Source organism: Urocitellus parryii, chromosome 10 (assembly GCF_045843805.1).
Source record: "Urocitellus parryii isolate mUroPar1 chromosome 10, mUroPar1.hap1, whole genome shotgun sequence".
Taxonomy (NCBI): domain Eukaryota; kingdom Metazoa; phylum Chordata; class Mammalia; order Rodentia; family Sciuridae; genus Urocitellus; species Urocitellus parryii.
In genome coordinates, this window is record NC_135540.1 from 15,918,847 (window position 1) to 15,933,287 (window position 14,441).

Sequence of the window (14,441 nt, forward strand, 5' to 3'; positions counted from 1 at the left end):
GTGGCCCAGACTTGGCCTTGAACTTTCGATCCTCTTGCCTTAGCCTCCTGAGTAGCTGGGATTATAGGTGTGTGCCACCATGCCTGCTTTATTTCTTGATTCTTGCCCCCCCCTGCCAAATTTTTATTATCCATTTTCCGAGTGCTCTGAACGTGCCAGCTGGAAATTGAATTGCTATGGTACTGAATTGACACCTGGACCCCAAGATGTCCCCCTGCCAAGGAGACTTCTCCCTTCCCTTGGCCACACCCTCCAGAGAGCACCAGCAAATTTAGAAAGTTTCAGTTGTGAGGCTGGATTAAAAAGGGCAGGAATGATTGATGTCTATCGTTAAACAAATCTCTAAATCGTGACATCCAAATTTTGAGAAAAGAACGGCAGTTAATCAATTAATTAAAACCCAGGAATAATACGTCCACTTATTTTAATGCTAGAGATCCAGGGAGAATCCCAAAATGAACTCTACTTGGGATTGATTCAGATAATGATCATTTATTTTTGTTTTGTTTGTTTTTTTTTTCTTTAAAAGTGGTATGTCAACATCACCTCATTTCTACATTTCAGAGTCCTGTACATCTCTTAAAAGGAAATAAGCAATGCTCAATGTACAAAGTAAAAACAGAAAACTAGAAAAATCTGAATCAAATGGAGCCAGTTGCCATAGGTCATACAGTACAAATTAGTCATTAGATGTAATCTGAAGTGCAATACCACTGTTGTGATGATGAGTGAAGGAATGAAATAAAAATACTCTATTTTAAACAAACAGTATATATATATTTATATGTATATATTTTTTTACAGATAGTAGACCCAGTGATATCTGCAGTATTGTAAAAACTTATGTACAAATAACTTTTTTTTTAGACATTACATATACATCAGCACCGTAGTAAAAACAAAACAAAACAACCTTATTAAAATCTACCTCTCTATTCGTTGGTCCCAGGACTGAGCGGCTGGAGGAAGCTTTGAGGAGATGATGGAGCCTCCCCCTCTCCATCAGCCTCCTCCAGCTCTTCCTCATTGCTTATATATTCATTTCCTGAACCTTGCAGGAAAGGGTAATAATTATGAATCTGTATCTCGCATTTGTTTTTTACTTTTTGGTTTTCATCTGTTTCTTCTCAGCTTCCCTCCCCATTCAGGAAGTTCACAGTCACCCTGCCACCACCTTCCATCAGCCAGGTGCCTCTGGTCTCCCCTCCTGCCCTTGGCTGAGCAGGTCTAGACTCCTGGCAGATGCAGAGCAAGTCAAGGGCGATGCCTGCCTGCCTCCTCTGCCCAGCTTTCCCCTGGAACTCGCCTTCAGCCAGGGCGGCCTCCATGGGTTCTGACCTCCTGTGCTGAGTTGTGTGTTGGTGCACAGAAGGGAGCCAGCAAGTAGGACACGAGGGGACCAGGGACAGGAGGAAAGTCCATTCAACTTGTGCCACTTTGCCTCCATGGGAGGGGAGGCAGACCAACAGACATGGAGGTGTCTCTTAGGGTGGAGCTGAGAGCATCAAAGGACACCTGTACAGAACTCCCGAAGTGGATCACCTTGCCCTTAGGAAAGGAACCTCCCCGGTTCACTATCCAAATCCGGAAAGTGGAGCTATTGATTTTCTGTTCCTAATCTCTGGGGTTTTATATTGGTGTTTGATGATGAGAAACACCAATTTTAGAATGACACCCCTGGGATTCTCACCAAGAGAGTCAGAATTGGTGCTCTCCAGGCCACACCTCCCTGGGGGTATCAGAAGCATCAGACATGTAGCTCATGTAAACCCACATGCGCAGCGCACTCGGTTCCAAGCAGACATTCGTTCCACTCAACGCAAGTGGGAGAAAGAGTCTCCAGTATCCCCTTGGCCTCCCAGGCATTGTCTCAGTTTTGCATTTATTCTGACTTTGCTCCAAAGCTTCACCTCTTCTTGGATGGTCTTTAAGGAGAAGCAAAGGCAGGCTGGGGTGCAGTGAGGGAGTCCAGAGGCAGGGATGAAGGAGGAGGCCTGGCTGACCCACACAATCCAGCAGGGGTCCCTCCACCCTGTGGTCCCCAGGAGCAGATGAGAGCCACCTGCTTGTCTATTATTGTACTGACCCCCAAAGACTCCACTCAACCTGGAGTGGTGATTGGCATGTGGCAGCTCCCTAGGACTGCTGGAAGGCCCTTCTCAGTCTCAGCTGGCCTGAGGTTCATGGGCAGGGGCAGAAGACAGGCCTGCACGATCCTTGGTGGTCCTTTGGGATCAGTCCCTGTTCTTCCTGCCTGTTCTGCAAATACAGGAGCATGTCTGGAAGGGCGAGTCTCTTCCCACTCAGAGACTGGAGCGTTTCTGACCTGCACCTGCCTGTGCGGTGGCTAGCAGCTTCTGTCTCTTGTGTCTCCTAAGCTGTAGTCCCTGGACCTGGAGCAGGAGGGCTGGCGGTACCTCACCTCTGGCCACAGTCCAGTCCCTCTGGGCTGGAGCAGCTCTTGCTGGGTTGGGCGATCACAGGGGGCGCTGAGCAGAGGGGCTCACTTCCTTCGTCTTCCCCCCCTGCCCTCCCCATCTCCTCTTTTGCAGCAGGGATCGGCATGGCGCCTCAGCCCGATTGCTGTGTGAAAACCAGGTGAACGAGGCCCCCCTGGGCCATGGTGGACACCTGGATCTTCCACCATCAGCCAGCTGTAGTTTTGCTCAGTTTACGTGGGTCAAAAAAACAAAAAAACAAGGACGGGTGAGCATCCTGTTTCTTTTCCACGTGGTAAGCCTGTACCACTGTAGCTGTGGCTCCCGGGACCCCTCTTGACTAGGGGTTACCAAATAATTCATCAAGCTCTTGCATCCACTCATCCCCTGGCCCGCTTTTGATGATGGAGTCCACTAGGTCTGCACCATCCGGGAGTCCAGGGAAGGAAGCCCCCGCGCCTTCGCTGTAATTGTATGGCATGTCCTGAGGAGGGTTCCGCTCATAGGCTTGACTCTGGCTGCTGGGGGCAAAGCTGCCACTGGGCATCTGCTGCTGCGCTGGGGGCTGGCTGAAGGCTGGCATGCCAGGGACGCCCTGGTTCAGCCCAGACATGACCATGGGCCTCGCCTGGCTGGTGCCCTGCTGCCCCGGGAGTGGGGGCATCATCTGCCGACCCATGGCAGCTGGGTTGAGGGTTCTCACTGTGCCAGTGTTAGCGTCCATAACCGACTGGCTCAGTCCCTGGGGGAAGTGCTGCTTGGTCAGTCTGGGTTGGCCGGCTTGAAGTGGGTAGCTGGCGCCATTGTTGAATGGGCCCAGTTCTCCACTAGTCCTTCCGGGCATTCCCTGCAAGCTCCTCTGTTGCCAGCTTTGCGCTCCTTGCTGGACAGTTCCCATGATGCTCTGAAGTCTTGGAGGGGCTTGGGGCCTTGGTAAGGCCTGGCCCACTGGGCCTTTCATCTGCTGGTGCTGCTGGGTCAGGGCTGAGTTCACCAGCATGCTCTGACCAAAGCCACTCACCATGCCGACCCCTTGGCCAGAGGCAGGCTGCCTCGGCCCCTGGGCTTGGTTGTGTGTGATGCTCATGCCACTTTGGTTTGGGTGCTGCAACATTTGGGTCATTCCTGTGCTCATACTGTACATTCCTGGCTGGCTGGTAGGTGTGGTGCTGTAAGGGGCCAGTCCCATCTCTGACTGGGCCGCAGCTGTGGCCATCGTCCCTGGGTTCTGGGAGGGCCCCATTCCCATCATGCCTGCGTTCTGTGCCATCAACCGTGACGTTCGCATGCTCTGGAGGGCTGCCTGGCTTCTCACGGCTGCTATATCCTGGGGTGAGCCTGCAGGAAAACACAGGACACTCATCACTCACTCTCCTCCATAAACATTATACTGTGACAAGTTGCTGGACTTTCCTTTGGAAATGACAAAATCCTTAATATGAAAGGATTTACTCTGATAATATATCTTTAATAAAAATGATTATCATTTTTCTAATTATAACATATGCTGATTATGCAAAATTTGGAAATTATTGAAAAGCACAAAGACAAAAATTAAAGTCACCCAAATTTCTGCTACTTTTTGTACTGGGAATTGAACCCAGGGGTACTTAACCACTGAGTCACATCCCCAGCCTTTTTTTAAATTTTGAAATAGGGTCTCACTAAGTTGCTTAAGGCCTCTCTAAGTTGCTGAAGCTGGCCTTAAACTTGCACTCCTCCTGTCTCAGCCTCCTGAGTCAGTGGGATTACAGGTGTGCATTTTAGAAGCAAACTCTTTCTCACTCTTCTGGATATGATGCCATCAACCCAATAGGATACCATTTTCTTTGAAGGTGAAGGGGGAATTCATCTCTCCAGCTAAATTAAGAGGAAATGTCTGATCACGCTGCACATTCTATTTGTGAAGTGGAATGTGGCTCAGTAGGGAATGCTATCAATGGAAACCATTAGGCTGATTTCCCTGGAGACTGGAGTAGGATTTGAGAGGTCGGATGTCATCGCTTCTGCCCAGTAGCTATTTTGACAAATGGGACATTTTTTTAGATCCATCCTGTAGATTTCCACATGCTCTGGATTCTCTGACTCATACATGTCAGTTCAAACTGATCAGCTTCTAGAGCTAGAAAAAGAAATCATCTTGTTACTTGCTTCTTGGCAATGAACTTTGTAGCAAAGTCTACCCTTTCCAATCTGCAATGACTGTGAACTTCTCTCTGCAGATCACCAACCAACAGTTCTATTGACGCTGTTTAAATGTTGGCCAGAATATCTATCAACACCAAGTCATTCAACTTCAATTAGGCATTTAAATGAAGCTCTTCTTTCTGATTCCCATAACATTTCCAGACCAGCCAAGTGAATGGCAATGTCACCTGTGGAACACCAGTCAATGTTGTAAAGGGCTGGGAGGAGCACAAAAATAGATTTTTCTATGGCTCTGCTAATGTTTAAGTCTATGGGAAAAAGAAAAATAGTTCTTTTTCCTGGACACTTAAAGAAGATGCAGCACAAGAGCTGATCGATATTATAAGCAAATTTGATCCCATCTGGAACTGTGATGAGAAACCAGCTGAGAACAGTCTAACCTTGTTAAGCCTGGCACCTTGGCAGATAACTGAAGCATGTTTTTGTCTTCCTGATGGGGTTATTGATTTCTGGGCAGCAAATACGTCTCCATATTTTCTTCCTTTCTTTAAGAAATAAAATTATGGGAATTTTGATTATGACTTAAGTTTTTGTGGCTTCTGATCAATATGAGGCTACACTGAAAAATGAAACAGTACTAAGGGGAAACTGAAAGATCTAAAAACTTAAATCCCTAGAAGCATCTCAATTTTTTTAAGCTTAATTATATCCAAGTAATTTTTGGAAAAAAAAATCAAACCCTCTTGGTTAAACACTGGATGGTAGTATCTCCTTCAACTTGTAATCTTGTTATAAAGTTTTGTGACCTTCACCACTGAATTTGTATCGACTGCATGGCCAATCAGATCGTGAAATGAGTTATTGAGTTGTTTACAAAAAATTTAAGGGAAAAATATTGCTGACTCAGAGATTGATTGGATAGACTCCGATTATATAAACAGACTGATGGAGATGACGGCTGGACACAGATTAAAGGACTTTCATAATTTGGACATTTTAGTTTTATATTTATAATGGATGTTGAAGGACCGAGTATTGTCTGGACTAAATTTTGTGAATGGGAAATGGGTTCCTTTCTTTAGAAGGCAGAAATGTTGAAATGCCCTTTAACAGGTAGTGAAACATTATTCAAAGCCAACTATTATTTTTACTTAGCATAAATGACGGCACCATCTAGATGCAATTCTTATTTTTTAGAAAAAGCATTTAAATATCAGCAATCAGCACAATATTTTCAACCTAAGCGAAATATAAAGCTTTCTATTAGCCCAGTTTTATGCCTTCCGTTATTTTAAACATACAAAGGAAAAAAATTCAAATGCATCCAAAGAATTAATTGTCTTTACCTGATTACTAAGTGGGTTAAACAGACTACTTTTTCTTTTTCTTTTTGTCTAAAACAGATATTATTGTGAGACACTGTAGTCACATTAATTTTCTTGTCTGTTGGTTAACATCACAATGTCAGCGAAAATCTTCCATATTCAAACAGAGATGGCAATATGAAGTTTTTTTTCCCTAAAAGGTTCTATGTTCTATTTTCATTCACAATTCTATATTTGTGAAAAAGAAGCATTTGGTATGGATTATCACTCAGAGGCAAGGAACTTAACAGGAAAAAGGAGGGTCATTAAGACCTTTACACTGCGTGGTGGTTACGAGCATGGTGTAATAACCATGCAAGTAATTCCTAATAGAGCTTCTCTCTGAGGACTGTATTTATTATCTATCAATTTACCATCTTCCCAGGAGCATAACATCACACTATCTAGGGATCCTGGGAAATACTGAACATAGCAAAAAAATTATTATATCTCAGACCCATCAGCTCAGGGGCCCTACTAACTTTTAATCTAGACTCAAAGCATTCAGAAGAGTCATATAAATACATATCTACGTCCTGTAACACAGAGGAATTATTCAACTCTGGTGGATCCTTTATTTCAAAAACAATAAGTGAGTTATGAACGTAGAAAATTCAAGGGACTCTGTGATTGGTATATCGGCATTTATGTTTTTAAAGCAGCAATTCTCCAGGTGTGCTCCCCTAGCCAGCTGGATTGGCAACTCCTGAGAACCTGTTAGAAATGCAAACTCTCAGGCCCCAGGCTGGACCTACTGAGTCAGAAACCCTGTTAAAGGGGCCCAGCTGTCTGTGCTTTAATAAGCTCTGCCGGTGACTCTGCTGCAGACTCAAGTTTGAGAACTCAGGTGAAAAGGAGGGCTCTGGATCTGCGACAAAGACTTCATGTCACAGTGACTCTCTAGTGGAGAAACTTGAAACAGTACTTCTTCAAAGAATACCGGCACTGATCAGTACACCTGTGCACAGGTCAATTCTTTTTGTCTTTCCTGGGTCAAGTCCAAAAGGGTCTAGGGTCATATAAATGGTCCAGGGGTGCAAAGGAGTAGGAGTTATTCAGGGCCTAGTGTTTTCACAAGCACTCTTCAGCAAGATCTATCAGTAACTGCTAGTGGGTTTCACACTCATTAAGCCACAAGTCATCGTGGGTGACCCAGTATATATACATGGGTTTATAATAGAAACTAACATTTCTGATATTCCCTGATAATTTCTATTGTATTTCATTTAAAACATGTGAATTATGACTCACTAAATCATTTTAATCATCTGTTATAACCCAAAGACTGAGAAGTGCTACCCCAGGTCATAAATTGTTCACCTAGTCTATTGATCAAATTCCAGAGTGTCACACATGGGCAATGATGTCAGAGTTTGCATATATTTACATATATGCATATTTCTGTGCAGAGGCTCTGTAGCTTCCAACAGATTCTTTTTTCCCCTATTTTTTTAAATTGGTGTGTTACAGTTGTATATAATGTTGAGATCTGTTGTTACATTTTTGTACATGCACACCATATAAAAATACAATGTCGTATGATACTTGACTTTCTGAGTTTGATTTATTTCACTTGTCACAATGAGACAAATGAAGGGACTCTTCCATCCATTTTCCTGCACATAACATGCTTCCAGCAGATTCTTAAAGGGTCGGTAACATCGAGGGGTTAGAACACTGATCTGAATCCCACTGAACAGGCAGAGGGTGAGAATTAGGGTTTCTGTGGCCCCCCTGAAAACTCTTGTGGGTAAGATTGGGAAGGGTCCTAGGCTCTTCCTCCAGCCATAAGAGACTCTCCAGGGTTCTCTCTTGGAGACTGGGAGGGCTTGATATTCGAGTGGGCCTTCTGCATTTACATGCAGTGGCTACACTGGCATACAGTGTGCCCGAAATTCAGGATTTTTGCAACTGGCAGCAGGTTTGGCACAATTCACTTGGCCTCAAGGCTCTACCTTTCTTCTACGTTCGGCATAGACTGGTGTTTGTTTCAAGCCAGATTCTTCCACTGGGTTGTTGGAAGTGAGGGCTTTGGTCACCTCACCTGTTGGGATTAGCAAGAAAGATACAGCCCAGGACTTGGGCCCTGTGGTCACTAACATGACCATCTAGACATAAAAAATGCTGACACTGGGCCAGTAGGCACTGATGTGTCCTTACTGGTTGCTAAACTAGTGAAAGATGCTGTTCCTTTGCCAAAAGACAGCTGCCTGAGTCTTCCCTTCCACCACCACCCCATTCCCCCTGGGCTCTCTGTGACCCAGTGACCAAAATGATCATTCCTAGCACAATAGGGGCCTCCAGGAATCCATTCTGAATGCTTGGTACTCTTCTCCTGCCAGCTGCTAAATATTTTCGAGACTCTCTAGACACAAATACAGACTGTAAGGCAAAGCCACGGGCCACGCATTCCCTACGCTTTGCCACTGAGAAGGATAAGGCAGAAGAGGTGCAGAACGGCCTCACCTTGAAACTGATTGACTTGCTGCACAGGGTATGGGTTCCGCTGTTGCTGGAGGTGTTGCCGGGGGAGATGAGACTGCTGCAACTGCTAGAACGAGAGAGGACAAAAGAGATGGGGACGTGAGATGGGGGAAGGACACTTGATTATACATCCTGGGAGTTGGGGAAGGCAGGGTTGTTTCCCAAAACTCAACTTTCTGTTGAAAAATAACGTGCAAACAGGAAAGTGTGCAAAGTTCAAGTACACAAGTGGGTGAATTTGTACAAAGTGAACACAATCCAGGTAACAGCTTCCATAGGTCTATAACAGCTCCTGGTGCCCCTCTGGTCATCACCCTCCCTTGACCAGGGGTATGATTAGCCTAACTTTTAACAATGTCCACTGGTTAAGTCTGCTTTTGTACTTCATAGAAAGGGCTTCAATCTGGCACGGTGGCGCATGCCTGCAATCCCAGCAACTCTAGAGGCTGAGGCAGGAGGATTGTAAGTTTGAGGCCAGCCTCAGTGACTTAGCAAGACTTTTAGCACTTAGCTGGATGCTGTCTCAAGATAAAAAAGGGTTGGGGATATGGCTCAGTGGTTAAAGTCCCCCTGGGTTTAATCCCCAGTACCAAAGAATAAAAAAATAAAAAATAAATTTATTGTAAAAATGGACTAATATAATGCTGCTTTCGTGTCTGTCTTCTTCTTATACTCACTGCTATATTTGTGAGTTTCACCTGTGCTGGGATGTACACTGATTGCTTTCTTATTCTTACTATTGAATAGCATTGATCCTATGAATATACCACAATTCACCCATCCTACCGCTGGTGGTCATTTTGGGTGTTTCTAGTATGGGGCTGACATGATATCTTTGCTACGAACATTTCTGAATGTGCTTTTGGTGAACATCTTCCTGCATTTCTGATATGTGACTTGCTGCTCATGAGGAATGCGTGTCGAGGGAGGTGGTTTGGATTTGAATTTCCCAAGTTTGGCCTGCATGCCTTTCCTTAGCACCAAGGGGACCCAGCTCAAAGGGACAAACAACTACTTTTCAATGACCTGAATAGATGGTTTGGGCAGAGGAGGATGCGATCCTCAGGGGCTGTATAAAAGAGCTAATCTTATTCCCATGAAGCCACACTGCCTGAACATACATCTAATACAAGTAAAATATTCAGCATTTACTGCTTTGAGGAAACCACATGGGATTCCACATGTACCAAGATCCAGGAGGCCAGCATTTTCGTCTTTCTTCTGCCACTCCTGGGAATTTGCACTACTAGTATTGTTACCAGTACACCGGGCAGGCTATTACGATCATTATCATTCTGTATGTGCAAAGCAAGAGGACCCAGAGTGAGGTGGAAAGAGAACAGAAAGAGGTATTAGTTCTAGGGCTGCCCCTGAGTAGCTGCGTGACCTTCGGAGGCTGGTTGACCTCCTTCTTGCATCTGCTGAATATGCATGAAGCACCTCCATCTGCAAGGGCTCCAAGGAACCTACAACAAGGCCTGCTCTTTAGAGTATTCATTATAAAAATAACACACATAGACCACTTCTTACCACATGTGTTGGCTTCTATTTTTTTCTCTCGTGTTTGTTCCTGAGCAACTCTATAATTTTCTTTTTCTCTACAAGGCCAGCCAGCATTCTGGCATCCAGAAGAAAAACACACAGCCTCTACCCCGTTGACCCCAGCTGAGTGCCTACCACAGGACTCTGCAGAAAACTCTTGACATTTATCGACGTGCAGACCATTAAAGAGTCGACCAGAAACCATGCTAATCTTTTCGGCAGCAATATAGAGGCATGATTGAGAGTTAGCTGAGCATTTAAAAGTTTCTCCTCAGCTGAACTTCCCATCATATGCAGGAATTTAGGTCTGGGGTATAGTTCAGTGGCAGAGCACTTGCCTAGCATGCTCCAGGCCCAGGGTTTGATTCCCAGCATTAAAAAAAAAAAAAAAAAAAAGGATTAAACTGTGCCACTCACAGAGAGCAACAAACCTGGGCTATGGCCTGGAGTCAGGAGTCAGGAGTCCCATTTCCCTCTTGGCTCTGCCTCTCTCTAGTTCTGTGATCTCAAATAAATCACGTAAGCTCCCTGGCCTTAAGTGTGAGCTTTCGTCACTGTGACTGAAACACCTGACAAGAACAACTTGGAGGAAGAAAAGTTTATTTTTGGCTCATGGTTTTAGAGGTTCAGTGCACGGTTGACTGACTCCATTGCTCTGGACCCAAGTAAGGCAGGCCATCATGGCAGAAGGGTATGGTAGAGGACCCCGGCTCTACTTATGGTTCCCAGGAGATAGAGAGAGGAAGGGAGAGGAAGGGGACATGAGGCAGTGACTCATTCAAACTAGGATGAACTGATTAGGTCTCAGCTCTCCTAATCCAGTCTCCTCACCTACATATTCCTGTACTAACCGGAGCTTTTGGGGTATATTTCATATCCAAACCATGACACCTTAATGTCCTCATTTGTAAAATGATTGGGCTTCACTATCTCAATTTCTTTCATATCTAAAATCCCCAATTCTGTTGACCCTTTGTGAACAGATGAGAAGTGACAGGGCCTTGCTCCTGGAGAGTGAGGCATTTAATGTTAACCCACGCCGGCTTTCAACGAGACTCAGTTTAAAGTTCCCACAGATCTGCCATCCCAAATCCTTCTGTTTTCCTCATATGGCCTTTCAGGAAACCCAAGTGTTTCCGATACACTGTTTCCAAAATTAAAAATTGCCGGGACACTTTCAATGCTGCAGAGACAGAAAATCAGCAAGGTGTTGATGTGACAGGCAGTATTCATTCTCTAGCAAAAAGTTGACAGCTCACCACTTGGAGACCCCCCAGGATAGCCTGCACTAATAAGTGCTATCTGCAGGCCCAGGGCAAGATGCCATTCTGATGTGGCTGGCACATGGGTTGCAGCTCTTCACAATGTTCTCTGACACCAAGGTCACACGTTGGGTCCCCATATAAGTTAGTAGAGAGCATACAGCCTCCAAAGACATTTGCACACATGATCTCATGTGATTGTGAAACCAGCTATATGAAGGAAATTATTCAAACTTAATCTGGTACACGAAGTCAGAGGCCAAGTGGTTTGTTTCAAAATCACCACTGCAAGCAAGAGGATGGGCAGGTTCTCACCCTGAGTAAAATAATCTCGACTTGGACCCCTATTATAAATTCACACGGTTGCTAAAGAATTGCATTCAGGTCACAGTCCCCCTGCCATCTTTTCCAAGGAGTCCTCTCTCTCTCTAGGTCCTGGATTCCAAGGGGTCTTGAAGTCTGGGCATCATATGATACATCTCCTTCTACACGCTCCCACCTCCTTCTTTATTCCCCCAGGGCTTGGCTGATCTGGCTCCTGAGTAGGAGTATCCTGGGACTGGCACTGTTGATTTCTGCCTGGTCACCCTGACTTCCCCCTGTGCTTTGGTGGCAGCACACGTACCAAAAGCCATCACTCAACATCTCAGGCACACCTGAAATTTCCTGGGATTGGCCGAGGAGAGGATTTACAAAACCCGGCTTCCCTCTGCAGCTCCATTTATCACCGCCTGAGAGATATTAGCATGGCTGCTTGTCACACACCTTATGCAGGGTGAGAGGGATAGAGGTTTGTTTGTACAATAGCTGCCAGGCGGCTGACTGACCTTGGTAAAAAGGGAGATAATTACACAGCTGTTCAGGAAGCAAAGCAAAAACAGGGAACATGAGTGAACTGTGCCCAACAGGACAATTTTTCTCTTTGGGGGATAACTGGTGTTACTTCGAGCTTCTGTTCTTGGTTAGTAGGGACATCGATATGCCCGTGTCCTACCTGGAATCTTGTAAATAGGCGGTGGTGGATGCTTTGTAAATTTCTAGAATTCTGATCTCATTAAGAACATTCTAGAAGGATTACCATGAGTCAGAGCCATGTTGGGCCTTGAGCCTTATATGACAACCTCCCACCTCTCACAATAAAGAAGCTGCTGTGTGAGATCCCCTGGGCAGGCCCCCACAGGGGCCATCTGGGGATCTCTTGCAGGCGGCCTCAGGCCCTCCCTGGGATAATACTAAATCAGGCTCAGGCATCTGTAAAAACAAAACAAATCAAAACCTACAGGAGCGGTCTGCAGGGAAGGCTTTCTTTCAAAGCTGGTGGACAAAGATGCCTAAGGTAGTGGTGTACTTGTGTCAGGCCTTCCTTTAACTCACAGATTTCCTGAGCTGTTTTAAAAGCTGTCAGGAACTTTCTTAAGTTTTCACCCTCTCTGTGACCCCCAGTTCAGGTTTCCAGGTGGTTCTGCGGGCCCTATTGTTCTGCTATTGTTCCTGGTCCATTGTTCGTGACCAATTCTGCAGAATTCTCCCTCCTCCTGCACTTTCCCCCGAGAAACAAAGTTCCTGGAATTATTATTTTTTTGCTTCATGCTAGAAATATGAGGGCCTCAGAAGAATGAGAGCCAGCCCCCATTGCAGGCTGATGACGCAGATCCCTGTACCAGGATCCAGAAGACAAGGAGCCAGCCTCGGATTGAAGAACTGTCTCTGACAAATGGGCCTTCACATTGATGGCTGAAGCTTGCCTTTTAAGAACAAACTAATTCATTAGAGGAAAAAGCCTAACTAATTGAAAAGCTCTAAATTCTGTAGGTTCTTCTGTGGTCCTGCGAATTGCTGGTCTGTGTGCCAGGGACAGGGATTGTGGTGAGTCCCTCACAGACAGCAGGTGCCACGTAAGTGCTTGCTGAATGGATGGATCGCACCACGGAGGCACAGTACCTGCTCAGCCAGAATCTGCTGCTGCTGTTGCTGCTGCTGCTGCTGCTGCTGCTGCTGCCTCTGCTCCCGCAGGAACTGTTGCTTCTGCTGCTCCATCAGCTGAGCCCGCTGATCAATCAGCATCTGCTTCATGATGGCTGCCTGGGGCTGGCTGCCCAGGAAGCCGGGACCAGCAGGACTGGCCCCAGAGACCATGCTGCTCGAGCCTGGGGGCACAGAGGACTGCAAAGGGCCTGTGGTCCGAGGAAGCCCAACTGGGTGCGGCTCCTGGGGGGACAAGAAGAGAGACGGATGCAGTGATTCCTCATGGACACTCGCTGCCCTCTCAGGGGAAAGCCCTGGGAGGGGGAAGGGAGCAGGCCCTAGGGGTCCTCAGGGGCACCCATTATATTTCTATAAAAACAATCCAGCAGTCCTCAAACCCGGCCTTCCCTCAGTAGAAACAGAGGCTACAGGGGATTGTGACAGGGTGTGGCTTTGTCACAATTTGGGAAGTCTGAGCCAAGTCCAGTGTGTTTCAGGTGAAACTAAAGGATATGAACTGGATTTTCAACTCATCAGGCTGGGCTCACCGTCAGCTTGGAGGTGGCATCCTGACCTCGCCCATGATTCCTCCTCCTTACCGTCCATTTGGCAAAATGGACATCTTAGCAAGTAGGAGGGACAAACCCAGAAAAATGCTGGGTATTTTATTTTTTTAAAAAAATCAACAGATCTGATATTTGATGTTTTTCTAATTGATTACGACATTGAAGGGATTTAAAAATCTTGCTGGTCAGAGTTGTGGATGGTGAGAATCGGCAATGTTTTATTTTGACCAAAGCTGGGTAATCGCTTAACATCTTTAAAAATGGAATCGTGTCTCATGTGTCTAGGATGATTTGAATGTGGGGGGCCGGATTGGGACTCTTGATTCTATAATTGTATGTCAGAGAGTCAACTAATGGCAATTTTTAAGGACTGGGGTCCTGCGGGGATAGAAAGTGACAGGGAGCTAATCCCCTGCAGCCCAAGCCCTGGAGGATGGGCTCAGAGGGGTCTAAAGAGCTGGGCAGAGAGGGCACTATGTAGGAAAAATAGTTGATGGGACGTCAGGTGTGGGGTGAGATTTGGTTTCTAGACACTTCTACCAAGCACATCTGGTAATGGCAAGTATTGTTCTGCAGAAATACTTCTTCTAATTAAGTTTTAATCAACTACTCTGAACCTAGAGGAGCTGATTTCTGAGGTATATACAAATTAAGTGGGTACAGCTATAAGGA

The 14,441-nt window shown here is 45.8% G+C and overlaps 1 protein-coding gene across 1 annotated transcript in view; it reads right to left on the reverse strand.

Moving 5' to 3' along the window:
• Window positions 1-898: 898 nt before the first annotated feature.
• Window positions 899-14,441, reverse strand: part of Maml3 (mastermind like transcriptional coactivator 3) — a 390,623-nt gene continuing 377,080 nt past the window's right edge. The window contains exons 3-5 of the mRNA XM_026386213.2: window positions 13,180-13,446; window positions 8,417-8,501; window positions 899-3,776 (exon numbers count right to left, since the gene is read on the reverse strand). Coding sequence (XP_026241998.2) covers window positions 2,779-3,776; window positions 8,417-8,501; window positions 13,180-13,446 — 1,350 coding nt within the window. The 3' untranslated portion in view covers window positions 899-2,778. The remainder of the gene's footprint in view (window positions 3,777-8,416; window positions 8,502-13,179; window positions 13,447-14,441) is intronic.